General features: G+C 47.4%; 4 protein-coding genes across 4 annotated transcripts; 3 read left to right on the plus strand and 1 right to left on the minus strand.

Moving 5' to 3' along the window:
• Positions 1–2834: 2834 nt before the first annotated feature.
• On the minus strand, positions 2835–4122 carry EsH8_III_000010 (uncharacterized protein; the record flags this gene model as incomplete). The annotated part of the gene is made up of 4 exons (XM_083261735.1): positions 2835–3312; positions 3373–3823; positions 3877–3939; positions 3993–4122. The coding sequence occupies 4 exons, from the start codon at positions 4120–4122 to the stop codon at positions 2835–2837; spliced, it is 1122 nt and encodes a 373-aa protein (XP_083122222.1).
• A 2524-nt stretch (positions 4123–6646) lies between these two features.
• EsH8_III_000011 (FAD-dependent oxidoreductase) lies at positions 6647–8824 on the plus strand (the record flags this gene model as incomplete). The annotated part of the gene is made up of 4 exons (XM_083261736.1): positions 6647–6719; positions 6818–7205; positions 7258–7669; positions 7724–8824. The coding sequence occupies 4 exons, from the start codon at positions 6647–6649 to the stop codon at positions 8822–8824; spliced, it is 1974 nt and encodes a 657-aa protein (XP_083122223.1).
• Positions 8825–11457: 2633 nt separating this feature from the next.
• On the plus strand, positions 11458–12972 carry EsH8_III_000012 (FAD-dependent oxidoreductase; the record flags this gene model as incomplete). Its single annotated transcript, XM_083261737.1, has 1 exon — positions 11458–12972. One exon carries the CDS (start codon positions 11458–11460, stop codon positions 12970–12972), a length of 1515 nt encoding a protein of 504 aa, XP_083122224.1.
• A 1994-nt stretch (positions 12973–14966) lies between these two features.
• EsH8_III_000013 (Chloroperoxidase) lies at positions 14967–15855 on the plus strand (the record flags this gene model as incomplete). Its single annotated transcript, XM_083261738.1, has 4 exons — positions 14967–15069; positions 15127–15342; positions 15398–15694; positions 15749–15855. 4 exons carry the CDS (start codon positions 14967–14969, stop codon positions 15853–15855), a joined length of 723 nt encoding a protein of 240 aa, XP_083122225.1.
• Positions 15856–22779: the final 6924 nt, after the last annotated feature.

Genomic DNA, 22779 nt, shown 5'->3' on the forward strand with positions numbered 1-22779 from the left:
GCCTTCGCAATATTTCTACGCGCTTAAAACCGCCCACAAAGCTAGGCGGCGCCTTTGATATTTGTACAGATCAGGTGCGCCGTAATAGCGTCAACGATGTCTGTTGCATTTTCTCTGCTTGCCCATATGAGCGGCGTGGTGTTGTCTGCTGGCCCCATATCTTCTTGCAGTAATGTGTCTGCATTCTCGACAAATTCGCACATTCTGAAACCCCATATATTGTATATCGACGCTGCAGTTGTGGTAGGATTGCTAATCACCCTAGATCTGACGTCGATGGGCGCACCACCCGAGATGAGCTGCTGGGCAAGATTCGCAACCTCTGCCCTCATCTCTAGGCCCTCGATAATAGGCCATGATGCCATGGCGTGCAGAGGAGTCCATCCTTCATCCGTCACAACTCGAGCGCTGGCACCACGCAGAATCAGGGATTTTGCTGTCTGGTAAGTGCAGCGTGTCGTCTTCTCTTTGGTTGGCGCCAAGGCACACATCAGGGGTGTCCACCCGTTCTTGTTTACCATGTTTACATCTAGGCCAGAGCGCAACAGGAAGTCGATGATATCCCCTTTCCCACCAGCTGCAGCGTAGTGTAGTAATGATTCTCCGTGCGAATTTTGTAGCTTTGCGCTCTCAGCGTCGGGTGCGCGGCAATGTGAGAGACATAACTGCAGCTGTTCGTAGGTTCCCATCCGCGAGATTGCATGAAAAGGTGTCTCTCCAGTCCTATCTGCTAGCTCTGGTAAGGCGCCGTGCTGTAGAAGGATCTGGAGAGTGTTATCTTCGGGGCGATATTGGTTGGATCTGGTGAATAGACGGTGAAGGGCCGTCTTGCCATGATGATCTTGACGATTGGGATTTGCACCTTTGCCCAAGAGCCCTTTCAATGCACCAACGCAATCTCTAGATAATGAGGCGATATGTATCAAAGGCCAACGGTTATAGCTGTCCTCTCCATTCGGGTTTGCCCCAGCGTCTATTAGTCGACATACTAGGCGTTGCTGGCAGCTGTGGTCTTCGGCAGTTGGCATTGGTTTCGTTTCGTTTTCGGGAAGGATCATTCTTTTTCTGACCGCCCGTTCCAGAGAATCTTGGATTTCTTTGGTCTCAAAAGACACCTTGGACAGCAAGAGAGTCACGGACTTCTCGCACCATGCGGATGCCGCGTCGTGTAACGCCCGACGCTTCTCGTCGCCCCAACCATCCCACTTGTCAAGGAAATAGCCCGTCAGATCCGCATGGTTGTTTCGGGCTGCAACCCGCAGACAGGTGAGCTGGTTTGGTCTGATTGTTCTGCTAGGGAAGAACCGTCCTTCGGGACCGACCAGTTGCCACAACAATTCTGCGACCTGAAGCCTACCATATTGTGAAGCGGCTAGGAGTGGTGTGAAACCAGGATCCTGTGTCTCCTGCAACGTGGGGCTCACTCCAGCATCAATAATCATCTGCACTGCGCTGTCGTCTCCTTGAAAAATGGCCGCCTGTAGGGCCCATCCGATATCGTTGTGCGGGTCGATTTCAGGACTCCAAGTTTTCAAGATCTGGGCCAAGTATTCTCTGTTTCCTGAAAGGCTACCATGGCTCAGGTAGGGCTCCACTGTTTCGTAATATAAAGGTTGTTGGGTTCTTGAATAGTCCATTGGGATTGATTTGTTAGCGGAAGAGTTCGACGGCGGTTGGAGGTTGCTGAGGGAAATGGCGGCTGAGGATGGCGGAGCATCTTAGGCAACCTTGCAACGAATCGATTACCCAGCCTGCACCAAGACCAAAAAGAGATGTTAAAAGTGGGTCGTCACACAATACGGATGCAAAGGCAAATGGCAAGATGCATCTCATTAATTGCTTCCGCTTGTAACTGTTACTGTTCGTCACAAATCACTACACTTGACAGTGGACCTCATCGCAACAAGGATGACACAACTCGAGGGACTATCGGAATAATCCTTTCAGCTAGCCCTCACAGCTCGGGACAAGTCAAGTAATTTTCAAACCTAAGCATCGCCCCTAGAGTAAGCACATCTGTCCTTCTGCACTAACCATTGTATGCTATGGGAATAAGCAGCGCTAACCGTTGGAAGCATAAGGGGGATCGTATGGGGGATGCTGTGTGCGGCGGATAAAACAGCTGAGCTGCCCGCCATTTAATCCATCCGACCAACCGTGAGGAATTTCTACCGGTTTACAATTCCTGCGGTAAGCTATGAACCACCTAGCGCAATTACCAGCTTCACTAACACCGTAATATTGTGGCTAACTCTCGTGCGACTCTGTAGGATGGCGACTCAGGAAAAACATGAGGTTCTTCTAGGCAGCTGCTACGACATATAGTGCTCAAGAAGCAGAGGACTTGACGGCTGGCACTATTGTATGACCCGCGAATGAAACAATATCGGCGCTAATACTATGCTCCTAATGACAGCGAGGTCGACTCGGTCATCAACGACGCATGTTCAATCCATTCAACGAGGACAACCATCTGTTTTGAACGCACTACATAAAAAAAGAACTAAATATGAGTCGTAACTACAACAATAGAGAAGGCGATTTCATTTCCACCATCGACCACTGACGGTATAGGGGACCCCAAATTGTAAGCTAGATTGTTGGGTATTCCATCCAGCATAATAGACGCTCAAGGAATAGGCTCTACTCAAGGACACATGCCGACGCCGCCGAGTTTCGTACATGTCATGGATTAATCCCTTTCGAATATATTGGAGACATTCTAGCTAGATCTTAATAAAGATTAGACGAGCTTGAAACCCAGTTGCTCATCAGACTAGTCAAGTGGACAATATATTCGTTTAAAAAGCATTAAAAGCACTACGGGCGGTCTTCTACTTCGCCGTAGTCCCGGCATGAACCAACGTATTCCGTCGGGAGTCCACCTCGCTCGTGACAACAAAGTTGGTGGTCCGTATAATGCCAGTGCCCTTCATCAACTCCTCATCAGAATCATGCGGGAAAGACCCTGTGTTCGAACGCACTTCGGTCTGGGCCCTTTGTCCGTTCATATCGTCCATTCCGATAGAATCCCCAGCGTCGGGCACTGTACTAGGACCATCTCCTGTTCTTATCCAGCCCTGTTGACCTGTGTGGTATTTCCGGTTGTAGTACTCGTAGTTCTTCGTAGATTTGAGTTGCGGCATCCACCGACGGATGAGGGGCCACAGGGCGGGGGCGGAAGCAGTAATAATGGCCAAGCTGCATTCTATCTGCGAGACGCAAAATCCAAGGGAAAAGTTTTTGTCTGGGCTCATGTCGGTGAAGTTTACTGCGAGAAAGTATAGACGAACGACGCTGACGGCAGTGACACTGTATAAGCATTTAAGTTAGATGGAGTTCATAGGTAAGACCAGTTCATATGCGACTCACATAATACCCAATGCAAACACGACCATCAAGCCAATCTTCTTCTTCTTGTTCATTTTGAGCCCAAGGAAGATATAGAATGGAAGACCAACGATAATGATATCGGTAAGGACGGTCAAACTTCCCGCCGTGATAGCAAAAGCGAACCCATCAATGCACTTCCCGGGCACCGCTTTGTTCCAAGTCGCCTCAACTGGCGTGCATTGGAAGATAAGGACGAGAAAAGTTGCAATCATCAGAGCAATATTGAATATTGCTGTAGCCCAGATGACGTTCCGGACTACGTGCTTGACACCAGAAAATCGGAGCAGGAAGATGAGGACTGACTGTTTTGCGAGAGCCAGGATGGGATTGTAGATAGTACCGACAATGAAAATCCACAGCATACCGGTCCTGGGGTCCATGGGCAGCGGGACATCCCAGTAGTGTATGCCGATGTAAAGTTCTTTTATGCCTGCACAACTCTCAGAAATCAGTAACTCGTGTGTTCGAACCAGGTGGCCGTACAAATAATAGAACCGACGCCCAGGCCAATGGTAAGGGCCAATGCGGCGCAGATACACGCATCATCTGTGAGTCTGTCTGTTAGCAGTGTGTCGTGAATGCTTGTCACTATGGCATACCCCAACCAAGATTCTTCGTATCGATCCTGATGTATAGTCGTAGTGCAGTAACGATCAAGGCGAGGGCAGGACAGACAATCTCAATAGCGATGCCTAAGTTCTGGAGCCAGCTGGATGGCTCTACAGCCATGATGACTTGTCTGGTAAGCCTTTACTAACAAAAGTGTACACTGAGCCACACTTAATGTAAAGAAGGATAGATACTCGCATTAGAACGAAATCGAGAGAATGACTAGATGTGACCCGTCTCAAATAGTGTCCCTTAGGGTCAGGCCAGATATAAGGGACAGTGTAGGTGGCGGGTCGGAACGATGGGCCACATTCATTTAGTTAAACATCGTGCTTAAGAATAAATTCTTCTCACAATTCATCATTAGGGAAACTTCCAGTCTGCAATTCCCGGGGTATTTAGGCCTGCGGCACAGCGTGGTGTGACACACTAAATTTCTGATCCCAGGGACATGGTTGGGAGAAGGATGGCTCCCACTTGTCGCCTCCGAGAAGGGGCAACGGACAAGAGGAAAATTTCAAGTGGAATCACGCCCCTAACCAGTTCGGTCACGGATCATATCTTTGACGTTAGTGTTCTAACCATTGCGTAACATCCCTTAAATTATGTTCTCAACGCCTGCTCCATCGGTTGCTTCCCGGTCAGGATTACCTTCGATATGCCTTATGAGTACTCTCATTTTTTTGATGTTTTCTTGTACTTCTGATGGCTTCTACTTGAATTCTCGGATGTCTCTTTTACTCTCTGGGGTGTCAAGCAAACAAAGTCCCTCGATATCCTTGTGCGTCAACTCGGTTGGATCGGAAATATTCCTCGGCGCTTCGGACTCGGTGGGAACGATGCGACCGATCTGAGACTTAGATGACCATGAGCTGCCGTGGCATAGCTCATGTACAATTTTGAAAACCTGGTGGCCTGCCCAGACTTCTTTGACAAAAACCCCATCAGAAAACGCAATGAGCATGGGAGACATTCCTTCGTTGACTGCAAGAGCTTTGTGGAGCTTCTCTAGAAATTCAAGACCGAACAAATAAAAAGGAAGCAAGACGCATCTCACAGGGATTTTGAAAGGATTGTCAAGTCGGGTGTACTGAGCCCGCCTTGGTCAAACATGCCCACTTGAAGCTGATATCTAGGCATGCGTACCGTTGCAAGCTTGTAACCATGCATACTGTGGGAGTTTGGTAAGCGAACGGGTCTGGTCGTATGATACTTCATGGATCTCTTCCTCTTAATCTAATATCCATGCGACTTGTTGGTGCAAATGCGACAAATCAACCTCACCCGAATCCCCGGTGGCAAGACTGTGCATATCCTTGCCGAAAGCCGTACCACAACAGGAAAGTCAAGCGCAAAACCCCACTGACAGCCCTGTAGATTCTATGTGGTTGCATGCCCAGAATTCTGTAAACCGGGGTGGAGGGACTTGTTGGTGCAAAGAATATTGATGCGAGGTGTTGGTGCAGAAACGTGGGTCCCGACATGAAGAAAAGCATGCAACACAGCGGCGTAGTACAGGACAGCAATCTCCGACCGTTGCATGCCTCACATGCATTCCCAATCCCCCTTTTTTTTTCTCGTCTCATGACAACTAGGTGTCTGTTGGTTGTTGGTTCAACAAGACCAACTCGTCTCTGCCACAATCACGGATGGCGGAAGTGGCGGCTGGGCCTTCAAAGTTCAGGCAGGGGGGCCCGCCTTATCATACACTATACCCATACTGTCAACTTTGACCCGATGTCCTTGCGAGGGGAGCGGCATGGATTGGTTTCCACGTGGAATCTGGGGTCAAACTTTGCCAATTAAGCTACATGCCGTTACTTTGACCCGACGGTTGTGATAGTTCCGTGCCCTTAGCTAGAAAAAAAATATGCCGTAACATAGATTTCACTACAGTTGAAATTCTTCGGCATCGCCGTGTATACCCTTGAAATTCTGGCTAGAAAGCACAACGGATTTAATGATAGGTAGAGCTACTGGCTAGTCGGCACATCGGTTTGCGTCGATAGGATAAGAGATATGCTAGGTTTGTTACATAGAATACAGGGCAGGCGTGATGTACAATTTACTTTGAGGGATGCCTCTAGACTGTGGAGACATTGTCTACCTACACTAAAGCGGGTGGGTGAGGAGACAAAGTGAGGAAGACCTTGGCTCCTTCCCCAGTCAAATCAAGGCGGAAGCCAATGATTTCGACAGTTTCAGTGACCCCGAGCGGGCCGGTGGGTTGCCAAATGGGAAGTGGAGTCTCCTCGGCCTGTTTACGGAAAGAGTTTCTGGCGGCGAACAGCTAGTCTAAGTTGAAAACTTCGCAAGCTCGCATCCTGACCGATATCTCTGTTCAGACCCCAGGCCAGCATTCTTGCATAATTCGACCCCGGCAGACTATTGAGTAAGGAGTGGGCTATGCTCATATGAACCACCTCACGGACGAAATTGCCGGAGTCTCGCCTGGCATCTGGCCACCCCCAGGAGAAAGGAAAGTTCCGTATAAAGATCATGGGTTTCTGGCACCACCAGCTAGCTAGTTGGCTCTTGCTTCCTCAGCCATTCTGCTCCGTGCCATTTTCTGCCCGGCCCGACCATTCACTATAGCTTTTCCCAAAATCCTACTCGGAAATTGCAGATCAAGCTATTCGCCACAATGTCACGTTCTGTGATTCTCTTGGCCTTGTCGCTTGCCAATCTGGCAGTAGCCCAAACCATCCAGAATGATGGTACGTCGTTTCTGTTTATACCGTCATGATGTGCACCTCTTTTCCTGTCGCACACAATTTCCAGGAAGCAGTTGTGTGCTAATCGTTCTGCCGTGAAGACATCTCCAGCGAGACAATAGCCCCTGCAGTTGAAGACGTTGCTGCTAACACTGCGTCGTCGGGCATCGACTACTTCAACTTTGAGGTGTCTCAACTTACCACAGATGCCATCGCCAACTTGACAAACTACAACCTCAGTGACACGAGTCTTTTTGACTTTGGCGATGAGGATGCTGCTATTGCCAAGAGAGCGGCCCGCTCATGCAAGGCTTTCCCCGGTGATCGTTCCTGGCCTTCACCTATAACATGGTTCTTGTTCGACCTATTGACCGGCTTGGCCTTGGTCGACGGCGTTCCATCCGCAGCCGTGTGTTACAAGGACTGGCCTCAGTACAACAAGGCCAAGTGCGACGCGGTCACTGCCAATTGGTCGAGCCCCTCTTACCAGTAAGCTATAAAACATAAGAAACAGCTGGGATGCTCTTGCTAACCCCTACAGAGCGTCTGAACCTACTGGTTTGGACTTCCCTATCTACCAAGGTGTGAGCTGCTTGCCTCCTAGCTTTACTCGCTCCAACGCCACCTGCACTCAGGGTGGTTATCCTTCCTATGTCCTGAAGGCTACCAATGTCGCTCAAATACAGCTCGCGGTCAACTTCGCTCGCAACCTTAACCTTCGTTTAAACGTTAAGAATAAGGGACATGACTTCAACGGCAAGTCCACTGGGGCTGGCGCTCTCTCCATCTGGACCCATCACCTCCAAGGCATACAATATCTCGGCGCCAACTACAACCACCGCCCCTCCGGCTACAAGGGTCCAGCCTTCAAAATTGGTTCCGGCGTCACGATGCTCGACATCTACGAGGCTGCAGACAAGCAGGGTCTGCAGGTTGTTGGTGGCATTGCTCGCGTAAGTTTTGCTCCCATTCACCTTTCCCTACGGACATCAACTGACCACGGCTAGACTATTGGGATCGGGGGAGGTTACATTGCCGGTGGCGGTAACGGGCCGCTGATTTCCGCATACGGCACTGGCGCCGATCAGGTCCTCTCTATGGAAGTCGTTCTTCCCAACGGCCGTTTTGTGTCAGTTGATGAGAAGAACTACCCAGACCTCTTCTTCGCCCTCCGCGGCGGCGGCGGCAGTACCTGGGGCATTGTCACCTCTCTCGTTATCCGCGCCTACCCTAAGACCCCTATTACGTCCCTTAGCTACAGCTTTAAGAGTACGAGCAACGTCTCTATTGAGACCTTCTGGTCAGGTGTAGACGCTGTCTTCGCCGTATTTCCCGAGTACGCCGACGCCGGTATGTTTAGTCACTGGTCTCTTATGTGCGCCGGTGCAACCGATTGCACCTTCTCTATGCTCCCCCAGCTAGGCATCGACATGAATGCAGATAAACTTCAAGCTGTCTCGGCCCCGCTCTTTGCCAATCTTTCGGCGCTTCATATCCCCGTCTCGGATGTCAAGTATACCGAGTTCAACGGCGTCCGCGACACCGTCCTTAACACTTGGAGTGCTGAGGCAGAGGCCGCCGGTGGATGGGGTTTCCATACTGCCTCTCGCCTCTTCCCGCGCTCTAACTGGGAGGACCCAGTTAAGCTAGCCGCACAGACAAAGGCGCTGCGCCAGAGTGCCGAGGAGGCTGGCTACGTGCTAGGATACAACATCAAGACAGGAGTTAACCCCTCCGTTAACCAGACCAACGCTGTTAACCCGGCTTTCCGCAACACACTTGCGCATATTATGTTGGGCGCAACATGGAGCCAGGAGGCGACCCCTGAAGATATTGCTACTGCGAGCAAGAAGCTGTTTGAGCAATTGCAGCCTTGGCGTGAGGCAAGCCCTGGTGCGGGTGCGTACTTGAACGAGGCGGATATCAACGAGCCCAATTTGCAACAGGCTTACTATGGCAACAACTATGACTACCTGTACCAGCTTAAGCAGAAGTATGACCCTTGGGGAGTCCTATACGCCGCCACTGCTGTTGGAAGCGAAGACTGGTACATCACCGGTCAGATAGATTACTACCCGACACAGAACGGCCGTCTCTGTCCCAAGTAGAATGTTGCATAAATGAGCCAGAGCACTAGCTTTTGGTCCATAATGATTACACTTGGCAGTTTTACATCATAGTTTAGATTCGAGATATTGAATCCTGGCAGATACATATTTTAATGACAACAGCGTCGCAGTATGCACATAAATCCTGTGAGGAACAGGGTTATGTTGGTATCACAAGATACCCATACGAGTAGTAAATTAACTTAGATCAAAGAGAAAAAGTGGTGATTTATTCTTCTTTGTGTGTAATGAAAAAGAAAGCTAGGCAGGGGAAGCGGCAGTTGTAAAGATATCGCCGTTGGCAGCCCGGAGGAAGAATCTCCGGGCCCGACTGCTTCCGCTTCCCACGGCCTGACTACCTGACCGTATTCTGGCTGAGTAATCCAACATGTTAAGATATATTCTTGGATGTATCGGTGGCTGCAAACCGCCTAAAATCAACAACGCCTGATGGTACACGCAGAAGACCAAATAGCATAGGTACATAGGCAGACAGTTGATTTCCATGCATCGGGTTTACTTCCATTCGACTAAATAAAAAGAACTTAAGATTGATAGCCACTTAAATTCAATTCAACGCAACGACTGATAACCAGGCGATTTGCAAGGAACGTGAGGCATCCTTTCGTATGTGACCATGTTGTGATGTAAACTGTATTTGTCAATAAAAGAATGTATCCATCTGTTCTCATGCTAGTATCAATTGGAATCGGAGGCCATGAGTGCCATAAACTCATCTGCGTGATTTGAAGAAGGACATCCAAGGATATGGAAGACATAAGCCCCCCTGGGGACGGAGATTCTCTCAAGCACCGTTTTTTGGGCTCGCTGCAAGAATCGGCTAAAGGTTTAAAACACAGTCTCAAAGGGAATATTTTATTCATAACTGCGCAGAAAAATCAAATCATAAACACCCCTTCCAATGATCGACATAAATTATCGTGTTTGGGAATAAGTTTACTGATTAGGTTTCCAAGCATTCAAGCCACACTTTTCATTGCAGAGCTATCTAGTATCAGATTATCCCGTACAAAACTGAATCTTTCTCTGATAACTGTAAGAAATTTCTTGTTCGGAAGAACCCAGAGCGCTGAGGAGGATTGTGTCGAGAACCTGGGGATTCAGGACAACAGGTAAACAATGACTAGTAGTCACTAACGAGAGAGGGTGTACAACGTGACCCTTGAGATTGACAAACCACCACAGCACCTGATGAGTACGCCATAGCACCTTTATGCCAGCATCCTCAGTAACGAGAATAGAAATGAGGCCACAGCGGCGAATAAATTTAGAAAATACAATAAATAAACCCTAGTTTCGACATGCCCTGTTTCAAATTTTTGACAGCACAAGCAGAACAGCTTTTATCATGTCAACATCAAGGAAGTGGCGCCTCATCTAGGCCAGGGAGGGCGCAGGAACTGAGCCAACCTTGAGAAGTTCGCACATTTTATAGTTACTTTCGATAATGCTGGATTACTCAGCCAGAATACAGGGAGCTGGCCAGCAGCAGCAGCCGGCCGATGCAATGGAACTCGGAGATCCAACCTCCGGGCTGACAACAGCTATATCTTCACTACTGCTCCTGCTGCCAACCTACATACTTTCTAGACACACATATACAACCAGAATACAGTACCAGTTTTTACCTTTCGTTGCTTACGCTTGATTTATCTCTCCCTGTGATGATTCCAACAGATAATGACTACAAGATAAACAAGGAGGCCATCTTTTTACTGCCTTTTTTAGGAAAGAAACAAAAGTGACATTCGTCACTTGTCGTTCGTGCAGGTCTAACCAGCAAATCCTAGAGAAAGTCGTCCAACAATCCAAAAATCACGACACACCCCGTCAAGTTATAGATGCAAACTCATGATGCTTGGCACGGACTAACCCCACTTCCTACGGGATTAACCCATCTCACCCACCTGCCGCGACCGGCGGCAAAGTGGCCCAATGCTAGACAGTATTTGAACTGTAAATTATGGAGAAAGATCATCATTGGATCCAAGGCCTGCCAATACATTCATGAGACGTAAACAAAGATATTAAGGTGGGGATTTGTGTCGCAATTTTACTACTCTCGCGTTCTACATCCAGCTTTGTAGACACCGTGTCTCGCCACATAATGTCGTTAGTTCGGCGTAACTCTGTTGTTCTGGGAAAACCATTGTCACCATAGAGTAAACCGTTGGCGTATCTACTCTTCAGAGATCAAGTACACTCAACTATGAATCAACAAATGCCAAGCTAGCCAACCATTATATGGAGGCCTTGACAAAATGATGGCACAGTGGGTCTATACTGAGCTATGCCGGAGAGCCTCCCGCATCCTGGGAATAATAGGTGTAGCACTCGGGGTCCTAGCTTTTCCCGCCTTGGCGAACCCCTTTTTCAGGTTTGCGTCGCAGTGAGTCTGGACATGACGTCTATGTCCGCATTGTCAAGATTCTCCACCACGGTGCAAGGTTGATCTCGCTGTTGTATGTCCGATATCCAATATATAAGAACTTCCAGTTTAGCCCCGTAAGTTTTTTTTTCACTCTCTTCATCTCATCGACATAGTCTTTGTTATTACATCCAACTTTCCATTCAAACAACCATCGTTAAGCGGCATCGTACATTACCACGCCATGGCTAGCCAAGACTCAAAACGACAGGTCATCATTGTTGGCGGGGGAATCACAGGGCTAACTTTAGCTCTTATGCTGCAGCAGGCAGGAGTCAACTATGTTCTTCTCGAAGCGTACAACACAGTGACGCCAAATGTCGGAGCCAGTATCGGCCTTTTCCCTAACGGTTTACGAGTTCTCGATCAACTGGGCCTTTACGAAGACATTTTGTCCAAAGCTCAACCCGTGGAGGTCATGATCACCAGAGACCACACATCGGGGAAGCGCATTATGACAAGAAAGACAAGGAATATTCTCACTCAGCGGCACGGTTATCCCAGCATGTTCATGGAACGCTACGAGTTGCTAAGCGTCTTATACCAACACCTGGAGGAGAAGGACAGGATTTTTGTCAACAAGAAGGTGAAGCGGGTGGAGAGCTCTGAAGAAAATGCTCTGGTTTACACCACAGACGGCTCAGTATTCGAGGGTCAGGTCGTTATTGGCGCAGACGGCGTGCGTAGCACTATACGGCAAGAGATGTGGAGGAATGCAGACGCCAACAACGACTCCAGCACCATTCCCGTCCAAGACAGACAGAACATCCCCTGTGAGCACGCATGCATTTTTGGCACTGCGAAGCCGACTCCGGGCATTGCGTCCGGTGAAGTCGTTGGGGCGAGTGGCGATGGTACTGTAGCCGGCTGTATGGGTGGGCCTGGTGGCGAAGTGTTTGTCTTCTGGTTCTGGTCGTTGCCCGAGTCTCAACGCTCGTGTCCGATCAACGAGATACCTCGGTTCAACGACGAGGACAAGCAACGCGAGTTCAAGCGCAGCGCTGATGCTCTTGTTTCCGATAACGGGCTGTGCTTCCGCGAGGTTGTGGACAATCTCACATACAGCGGGGTCACGGCGTTGCCACACTTTGTGATGCGCAAGTGGCATTACGGTCGTATACTTATTATCGGAGATGCTGCACACAAATTCAACCCCCTCGTTGGCCAAGGTGGTAACAGCTGTATCGAATCGTGCGCCTCGCTTGTCAACGCATTGAAGGAGCAAAATCTTTTGACGCCGCAGAATATCGACGCATCTTGGGGTCTTTCTAGCCTGACGAGGTCTTTTGTTACCTTGGAGAATCAGCGCGTCGACCGCCTTGTTGATATGGTTGAAAAGTGCCAGGAAGCCATGCGTGCCTCTGCCTGGAACACCTGGAAGGGTCGACTACTGCATAAGTACATCGCGCCTCTCATGTCGACTTCCAAGTGGCTTAACTTCTACAGCGATCAAATTTCAGGTGGATTGAGGCTTAATAACGTTGAGATGCCGTTCTCAGCTCATAACTGGCCTTACAGTGACGAGAAAAGTGTCGAAGAGAAGGCTGTCATGTTGAGCAAAGCTAGTGTTATTGCCACAGTTCCTGTCGCGATTTTGACTGCCCTTTTTCTGACGAAGATACTTCGACAAGATAGCGGACTTGGAGGCTCTGTTCTATTGACGCGGGTCTTGGAGACAGTTTCAAGTTTCCGCCGATGACGCATTTTAGATATGGGTTTTCTTCTGGTCAGGATTAGAGATAAATTTATGATAGATTATGTCTCATCTCTGGTGTGCCTAATTCAGTTATGAATACATATCAAAACTTTCTAACCACATCATCTCATCAGCACTTGTATGAAAATACAAGTACAGCTGCTAGAGCTCTGTCTCCTGGTAATCAGTGGATTGGCTAAAGGCATTGCGCCTTCAGGAAGCCCTTGATGAATCGGTTATCCAGAAGACTTCCAGCGGTCCAGTTAGCGGTAGATCGTACATCTCAATTATAATTTATTACATACCTAGGTTGAAGAATACTTAGAGTCCTGAATGTCGGTGATGCGTAATGCATGGTCTTTGGTCCGGGTAAGCACAATTTGATTTATACTTTGGACATAGATTCCAGTTACACTATTGAAATGCTTACTGAATGGGTGGCATCGCCTAATGTTATTCCTATCCAACAAGCCCGTAGAACACGTAACGAATCTAAACAATTCGGCTACATTAACAAACCTGGATGTCTATGGGGTTAAGAAACCCTCCATGAAGGTTGTACGTCAAAAGTGGGCTGTATTTATTTCAGATAGAAAACATAGTCATATTTTCTGTATAGGAAGGCTTTACTATAGTAAGCGTAATTAGACGTACAATTTACTAAGTAATATGTACAAGCAGTCTTAAGTAGGATGAAAGGCAATATGAGGGAATTGAGACAGCCATCGAAATCTGTCGGATTACTCAGCCAGAATAGGGGCAAGCGGTAAACAGCGGAGCCCCGGCTGCCTGCAGCAATATCTCCACTACTGCTGCTGCTTCTGCCAACCTTTTTACTCTCTCTTCTACACGAACACAGATGAATACACAACGAGCTTACCACATTGATTTACTTTGGTTTATCATCCGTACGGGTATCCTGTAATACCAACAGAATCCCATCAAGCCAGCGTACCTAAAGGACTTTATAGAGCCGTTCTTCACAAAATTCTTACTTTCAACTTCATATGCCTAAGAAATTAAGAACGCATAATCATGGCGTTCATTGCTTTTTTCAACTCTAGGGGCCTCGATTAGGAACGTACTAGATTATTCCACATTTTCTATACGTACCATAATGAAGATTGTCGTATGTACAATGGACTACAAGGCAGACATAAATGTGACACACCCAATTTTTATCTGAACTAATCTATTCCCTTGTTGCAAGCTGTTTCGCGCCTTGGGTACAAGTTGCAAAATGTCCAGGAGTTGTGTTGTACAAATTAGCAGATTTCACGCCAGGTAAATATGTAGTTTAGGTCTTTTGTGTGCCACATTTTGTTGGATATTCTTACCAGTCAACGAAACTTTGCCTTTGCAAATATGATATCTCAAATTAAAAACAGTAAATCCCAGTCTCCGTAGCGATCGATTGTACTCAGACTCGGGGCATCTAATACGCCGTCGGGTACTCCGTATGTCAGGCAAAAATGACCTAAGAGCACCGTGCTCGGGAGTAACCCGAAAATAGAGAGCTCCGACGCACTGAGGCTCGCTTCGTGGATCTGATGACTTTGAAAATCTCATCATTGGTCAATAAAGTGGCGTAGGGGTCCGTCCCTACATGGTAAAGCCCCGCTGCGGCCAAGCTTTCCAGAAAGGCCCTTGCCGGGAGCCTCTTCCGTCATGGGCTATTCTTGATCAGTAAATCAGGGGTGGAGGACAATCTCACATCGCGCACATGCACACTAGATATGGCACTTTCCACGGCCTTGCGGCACGAATGGGGAATTGTATTCCGCGGGCGACGGCAATTCCGCAATACGACAGCTTCAGTGGACCATAATCTTCATACTATTACTTGGAAGAACATGGAGATAAGGCTTATATGTTCCAAGGTGTCCCACCCATTGCCCCAGGAGTTCTGCATCCCCGTCGCATAGTTATTGCTCTGTCTCTCATTTTTGGCCACCGGTTTCTACGTTCTTTCACCCAAACTGATCATCACGCCCACCATGCTTCTCAACGCTGCATTTGCTTTTTCGTTGGTCTTCACGGCTGACGCGTTTGCTGTCAGACGTGGGGCGAACGACTGGTCGGCACCTATCGATGGCGACCGTAAGTCTTAAATTCAGACGAACCATTTGTTGTCTGAACGTACCTAATCCTTGGCAGGTCGTAGCCCATGCCCCATGGTCAATACTCTGGCCAACCACGGATACCTCCCTCGCAGCGGATTGAACGTCTCTCTTGCAGACCTCATTGCTGGATTTACAGCGGCTGTCAACCTTGATCCTGCAGCAACTACATTGGTTGGACAGAAGGCTCTTCTTACCTCCACGACTGGCAACAATGCTACGTTCAACCTGGATGACCTAAACACCCATGGGAGTAGGTTGGAGACAGACTTTGTAAGGCGTACATTAAGCTGATCCTACTGTACCAGTAATCGAGCACGATGGCAGCCTAAGCCGCAATGACATTTATTTCGGCGACAACCACAGTTTCAACAGGACCATTTGGGAGTCCGTAGCATCCCACTTCACGAACTCGACCATTTCCATTCCTACCGCAGCTAAGGCCAGAGTAGCACGTCTCCAGGCTGCTGCTGCTGCGAACCCGGAATTGGCATTGACTGCCGATGGTGCCCAATTTAGCTTCATCGAGACTGCCCTCTATCTCTCTGTTTTTGGAAACCTGGATGATGGCAATGCCAACACTGAATGGGTTAAGGTTTTGTTTGGTATGCATTTGTGCTCTCTAATTCCCCTCGATGTGATACTGACCAATTTTTTAGAACAAGAGCGCCTTCCTTTTGAGGAAGGATTCACCAGGTCCACCACGGCAATCACGGCAGCTGGGATTCTAGGTCTGGTGAGCAAGGTTGTGGCTGCAAGCGTGTAATGTATAAAGCACAGACGTAAACACAACAGTCAGTAAATTCACACTTTCACAAGAGCCTTGGGACTAGCTTTGGCTACAATGATGATGGACCTGATGCTATTGATACTTGTTCTCTGAAGGCTTGCTTGATGTAAGCTTTGTTACCATTACAAAATAAAGCCTACTTTCTTTCAGGAGACAAATAAATATATCTTTTCAAATGCTCACATTGATACAGGACACCACAAATGACCGATGATAAAGGATTTAGCAAAAACATACGTTTTTATAGGCAAAAGAATGCCTGTTAAGGACAACTCAAATGGGCTTGAGATTTCAGCGACGGGAATGTATAATATCAAGTTTAACGGTTTAAATCCTCGCAACAGTCGCCGAGTGGGATATCCCGGCGAAAATGTCAATCTACTGTCAAATAAGTTTAGATAGAGTGGAGGTTTTCAATGTGCTTCTATGTAATAATCGCCCAATTCTTTCTTCCAGCAACATTCTGTGCAAAGTTGTTAATTGGAAGAAAATTTCCACTGTATTTTGTGTGGCGCCCACTTATTGGTCCCAGCATATAGTAGCTACGTCGCGTAGGCCACTTAGGACGAGTGAAGGCAAACATCCACATCACACCAAAAAGGCCAAGACAAGTCGACATGATATATTATTGTACAGAATCAATTACGATGTACCCTTCGAAAAGTTAGAGCTTGGAGAGAATTAACGAAAATACTGCAAACTAAAGTTTTGCCTCGACTGCCACGCTGATGAATGCTTATAGTAAGGGTGGAGCGTCGATGTATGGTTTCTTAAATTTCATTGTCATTTGCGCCAACCATATCCACACACAGTTATGGGAATATGAAGATACAACAACCGGCTTCGAATGAACCAAAAATGTAATTATAATTAAGCTGTATCATTCTCGTAAATAATGTTCGTAACCTTATCGTAAGCCATCTAGCAAATCAATATTCAATAGGATCATTTTGATCTCAATGTGATGATTTAAAGTCAGGACATCCGATAAAGTTAACACTGATGCCCACTAATGCCGCGGCATACTTTTGCTAGTAGATGAGATGAAAGGTCACATACACTCCGAGGTGGCATTCGGCCAGTCAATGCCATAGGCTACCGATACATGAAAACATCCTCGGCTGTAACAAGGGACGTTTTGCTACAGTCATTTCGCATGCCAATGCCTCATCATAGCCCCGTCGGCCCTCGGCCGAGGTGAAACAACTAAACGCACAACCTGTGCTCAACTTTCAAGAAGGGTATCCTGGTCATAGCGCAATGCGGCCAGGTTTTACAGAGTAACCAGTGGCAAAGAAGTCGTCAATGCGTTTGACGTGCTGTCCGAGCTTGTCAAACAATTATGACGGGACACGTGAAGATGAGAGTGCCGAGGGTCGCATTCGGACGAGACTATATATTGAGATGACAAGGCGCGGAAATATTCTGTTATCTTACATTTCAGTCAAGCAGGGAGGTTAGCTTATCGTCCGCTCACGATGTCTTCCACTATTGTTACCACTTCACCACCTCAAAACACCATGTCCGAAAGCAAAGATCCTATGAAATCAACCTGGAGGCGTGGCGACAGACGCTCCTGGAAGATTGGTCACTGGACTATTGAGCGGCTCGGGTTATACCACACTGAGCTTGATCGACCAGCGCCCATCCACGCCAAAGGGGATGCCGTACCTTGGGTTCCACACTGGCAATTTCATCGATGGATTCTTTTGCACGCCACCATCCCACTGCTTGTCCATCAGGCTTTCATATCATTTACGGGATATAATATGCACCCGGTCGCTGCATTCGTTTTCTACAGTATCGCCATAAAAGTTGTCGCCATCCATCAAATCAACACCATGCGAGGACTCGGTCAGCGCTACGGATTTCTCGATGGCGACAAACACGAGCGCGACGGTGTGCCCGACAGAAGTGTCAAGACGATTCTTGATTCCCTTATTTCAACTGCAACGTTCCGATCTATGATGGCTGTGATATTGGCCTACCGCCGCCTAGAAGCGCCAAATACGATCGATTGGAGATTGTTACCGCTTGAGGTCGGGCTGTATGGAGTTGTATTGGACTTTTGGTTTTATTGGTATCATCGGTTGATGCATGAAGTTGATTTCTTGTGGAAATTCCACCGCACCCACCATTTGACCAAGCACCCCAACCCTCTCTTAACACTTTTCGCGGACAGTGAGCAAGAGTTTTGGGATATTGCAGGTATTCCTTTCCTGACTTGGGCAACACTCAGGCTTATTGGTTTACCGATGGGATTTTATGAATGGTGGTTCTGCCAGGAATATGTTATCTTCACCGAGCTGATCGGACACAGTGGTCTTCGTCTATACGCCACCACCCCGACCCCTTTTGCATGGCCTTTGAAGTGGCTTGGCTGTGAGCTTGTTCTGGAGGACCACGATCTCCATCATAGAAAAGGATGGAAGAAGAGCGGCAACTATGGCAAGCATACTCGGTTGTGGGACCGCATATTCGGTACTTGTTTGGAGAGAATAGAGTGCTCTGATGACGCAGCGGATTACACCAACACGGCCAAAATACCTCTACTTTAAGAGGATTTACGAAGGATTGTTTATGACTGGTTTTAGATTATTGGGAATAACAAGTTTTTGAAATGTATTAATTCTACCTCTATTCCTGTTGTAGCATTCTTTCTATTATTTCTATGTAAATGGTTACGTAGAATCTATAAGTCTTAGATCATAAACTCTAGGAAAGTTAGGCAAGCATTCCTAGTTATGAATTTCGGACCTGACTTTAGGCTTACTTATGACTATAGAGTCCCTTTCTTGTCATTATGGTTTGCCTCTTGCTCTATGCTTTGCTTCTCATAGCGCATCTATAGACAAATTTAACAGTGTAGTCTTCTACTTCAGTTAATCTCTACATAGCTACCTTATATATCTTGAGATAAGTCCCATTTAATTAGCTTGCTAATATGTCAGTAGATTTGCCAAGCCGGATAAACAAGGTCTATCTATAGGGGTGGCCTACGAAGTAATTAAGGACCTCTAGCATTGAAACCGTGTAGCCTCCATTGGAAAAAGGAGCCCTATAACTGTCATAATCGGACCGAGAAGATTGCCTCCTGTCTGGAATTCACAGCATAGCCCCTTTGGATTGTTTAGGCATGCGGAGATGTGAAGAGGCTAGCCGGAGATTAGACTCCAAATGTACTCCAGTCAGCGTTGAGATGATTCGGTTTTTGACAGGGTAGCAATGTTAGGCCTGCCTGACTTGGAAGGTGGTACCTCATCCTGCCCACCTTTGGTTCTGAGTCGGGATCGCCCTCCCGAAACCCGGTCCTGAGTCAGCTACCAGCCTAGCATGAGAAGCCTAGGAGTCTGGTCTGTCTGCTTGTGCCTCTCGTCCACTAATTTATCTACGTTATCAAAGTTATAGAACACGATAATAGTTTTTTATTTTTATTTTTTTAGGCTTAGCTATAATAGAAAAAAGCATACTCTTGTCAGCATTGTCGTCCCGCTACGAGCTGGTTGAACCAATATGCCGCTGCAGACTGGGGTAGATTATGGGCCATTGCATGTCCTGAACAATCAAATTTGCAGTAATACCACAGATAGCACGGACAATTCGCGAAATAGGCACCAAAAAAACTTGATTTCTGCCAAGACTTGATTCTTCGGCACTATTTCACCTTAGGCCAGGCTTTTGAGGGCCCTGACTTAGCAGGTGACAAGAACTTCAGCGATCCAGATCCATCCCAAAGCAAGTTATAACATCAAAATCATAGCGGCATAATTTTCAGGGGTTGCTGTGAGAATGGGCTGTTGCTGATCTGGAGTGCAAACGCCGTTCATCACATGGCTCGTATGCTTGGTCGAGTTCGAGTTTGCAGTTTTTTGGAACAACCATAAGCATTCATAGCACTGTGGCTGCATGCTTGATACGAAGTACGTAATTACAGGCTGGTTCGAAATTCCACCCCCCCGACGCGACTTATTAATAGAAAAGACTATCACATACCTTAATAATTCGGCACCACGCTTGCCGCCCAAGATCGCCAGCAAGCCTCCACAGCAGACATGGCATATATCATCTAAATATTTTCTAGCTTGAAACCCCCTGGGATTGGATATGTTCTCGGTCTAAAGAATAACGGTGAACCTCAGACGAGAGCAGGCCAACTACCCCACGCATCCGTTCCTTGCCACCGAGTGGATCTCACTGCCACAGGCAGCAGCGAAATATTTGACATGGTTATCATTTGTACTGTTTTCCTTTGAAGGTAGTTTTACGACCCTTCACTCTCAAGGGCCGACCTCGCAAGGTTCATCAATAGGAACACGTGGGCTGCAGCCAGTTCTTTTTGAAGTCCACTGGTAACTTTTACACGGGGAAACTTCCCTTCGACCAAAGGCTCGCGTCTCAGCGGACACGCATGTAGAAAATATACACAGAAGATTATATGGAACCCTTAGTAAATGTGCCCGACAAATGCTTTGACTCAAATGAGCGCTTGCCGGCATTTCCCTTGCATGCGTAGAACTGCTTCACACACACTTTTTTTTTTTCATCGGTTAAATCTGTTCCAATTCATGGCTTTCGCAAACTTGTGAACGACGGTCAGCATAGCGTGTGATCTAATACTGGTCGGCTCGTCTCAGATCATTTTCAGTCACTACATTTGCATCGTTGATTTAGCTGGTGATTGATGTTGGCAAGGACTATAGGGCTCAATCCAATTGCGTCGGAGTGAAATATGCGATTTGGGGAGTCGTAACGCCATCTATACTTTAAGAAGGGGCCTGAAGTAAGATTTGAGCTAGGTACTGGATGTAGATACCGATAATGTGTAGCAAATAAAGACAGCTTAACTCCAATATTTTTCGGTTGATGTTTACTGCGGCTGTCAATGCCAGTAGGAGATAGATCAAGCTTCCAAACCTGATACCCAACGGGCATAGCCCATTCTCAGCTCGCTGACCTGTCCTTGCCATAATGATCGATGAGCATGTGGCACCCTACTTGCCAATGTTTTTTTGTTAATCTGTCATAAACTTAGCTAGGTGTTTTGTCCGATCAGGCCCATTCTGGTGTCTAGGTAAAATGAAATTCTGGTGAGCCAAACAACGGTCAAAATGGGGGATGCAAATCTCCTTAAGCCAATACCTGGCTAAAGCTAGGAATGGGTTTACAGTTCTTTACGTCCAAGTTACTAGGATCTGCAAGATGTCGTGGAACCGACTGGATCCATAAGGACACGGTCCAGCGTGAATGCGCAGTACTGGTATACGACTGGTTACGCCCAAATTGGCCCCAGGCGTTTTGGCTGGGGTAGCCTTGCATGGCAGTGGCTGAGATCATCGAGACGCATTTTCAAGCACTGACATCAAAACCAACTCCATTTTAGGCAGCCGTATTAAAACCTGGGCAATGAAAGCTTTACTAATAGCCCCCTATTGTGATATCCGGTTCATTCGGGCAACTACAGCCACAGGCAATGTCCCATTGGCTCATTTGTAAATGGCTAGAGGCCATTGATCCACTTGCCAAGGCGTTGTCGAGTATTGCTTGTATGTCCCAGATATAAGGATAAGAAAGGTCTTTATAACTAAAATAACTGCCATCATAATCAAATCTAGACATCATCCATACTTTCGTTTAATCATGAAGTACTCCGTTTGTTTTGTTGCCTTCTTTGCTGGTCTTGCTACTTCATCCACCATTCAAATCCCCGCATGCTCACAACCCCTAATTAGAAAAGAATGGTCAGTTCACCTGCCAACACCCTCTCCCGTGCGATTTTCGACAAAGTCTTACTTGTTTTCAGGCGTACCCTTAACACTTATCAACAAGATGCGTATACCGATGCGGTACAGTGTCTAATGAAGTCTCCTCCCAAAGGAAAAGGCTTCTACAATACACTCGAAAGCCGCTATGAGGATTTTGTCGCCATGCATATCAATGCCACTAGAGGTTGTTTTCGTCCACCGATCTATAAGTGAAAGAAGCTAAGTGTACATAAATACATAGGAGGGGATAACCCACCACCGTTAAAAATTACGAGCGGAAACGGCACTCTAGGTACGCTCTTTTCCCTTTTGTGTTTCCCTGTCCTCGACAACTTTGACTGTTAAATCATTGAAACTGATATGAATCTTACCAGCCGCTTCGCGGAGCAACACTACCGAGCAAGTCGCTTCAACATTCGGTATACACGGCGTCGGCATCTTCCTTCCCTGGCACCGATATGCTATATGGACGTTCGAAACTGCACTTAGAACCGAGTGCAATTATACTGGCGCTCAGCCTTACTGGGACTGGACGCTTGACAGCCCTGCGGCAAACGGCTCATTGCTTACTGCACCAATATTGCGGTCTTTTGGGGGTGATTCATCACCATCGACGGGTTGCGTGGAAACCGGAGCCTTCGCGAAGACTGTGGTGAACCTTGGGCCTGAAGGCTCACTGGCCAAAAACCCACGATGCTTGTCAAGATCTTTTGACGAGTTTTTATTCAACACAAGCTCCCAGTTTGAAGACGTTTTTCCGATTGCCATGCAGAGGCAAAGCTACCGACAGCTGCAATATTTTATTGACGGACTAGATTTCTTGTCGGAAGAAGATAAGGACTTGGGTGACTCAAAGGCACTTACTAACCCGCACACACTCGGCCATGCTGCAATCGGTGGTGATGTATGTGCTTCTTATCTATACTCACTTATCTATATCCATTTGTCCGGCGCAAAATTGAGAAAAGTACTAACCAACGTGCTGCAGTTGCTGGACTTATTTTCCTCTCCCAACGACCCGTTGTTCTGGATGCATCACACATTAATTGACTATCTGTGGGCGCGATGGCAGAAAGCCGACATTACTCGCCTCGCTGACATTTCTGGTTCAAGAACTGTGGAGGGGTTTGGCCCCAGC

Source organism: Colletotrichum jinshuiense, chromosome 3 (assembly GCF_051148585.1).
Source record: "Colletotrichum jinshuiense chromosome 3, complete sequence".
Classification (NCBI taxonomy): Eukaryota; Fungi; Ascomycota; class Sordariomycetes; order Glomerellales; family Glomerellaceae; genus Colletotrichum; species Colletotrichum jinshuiense.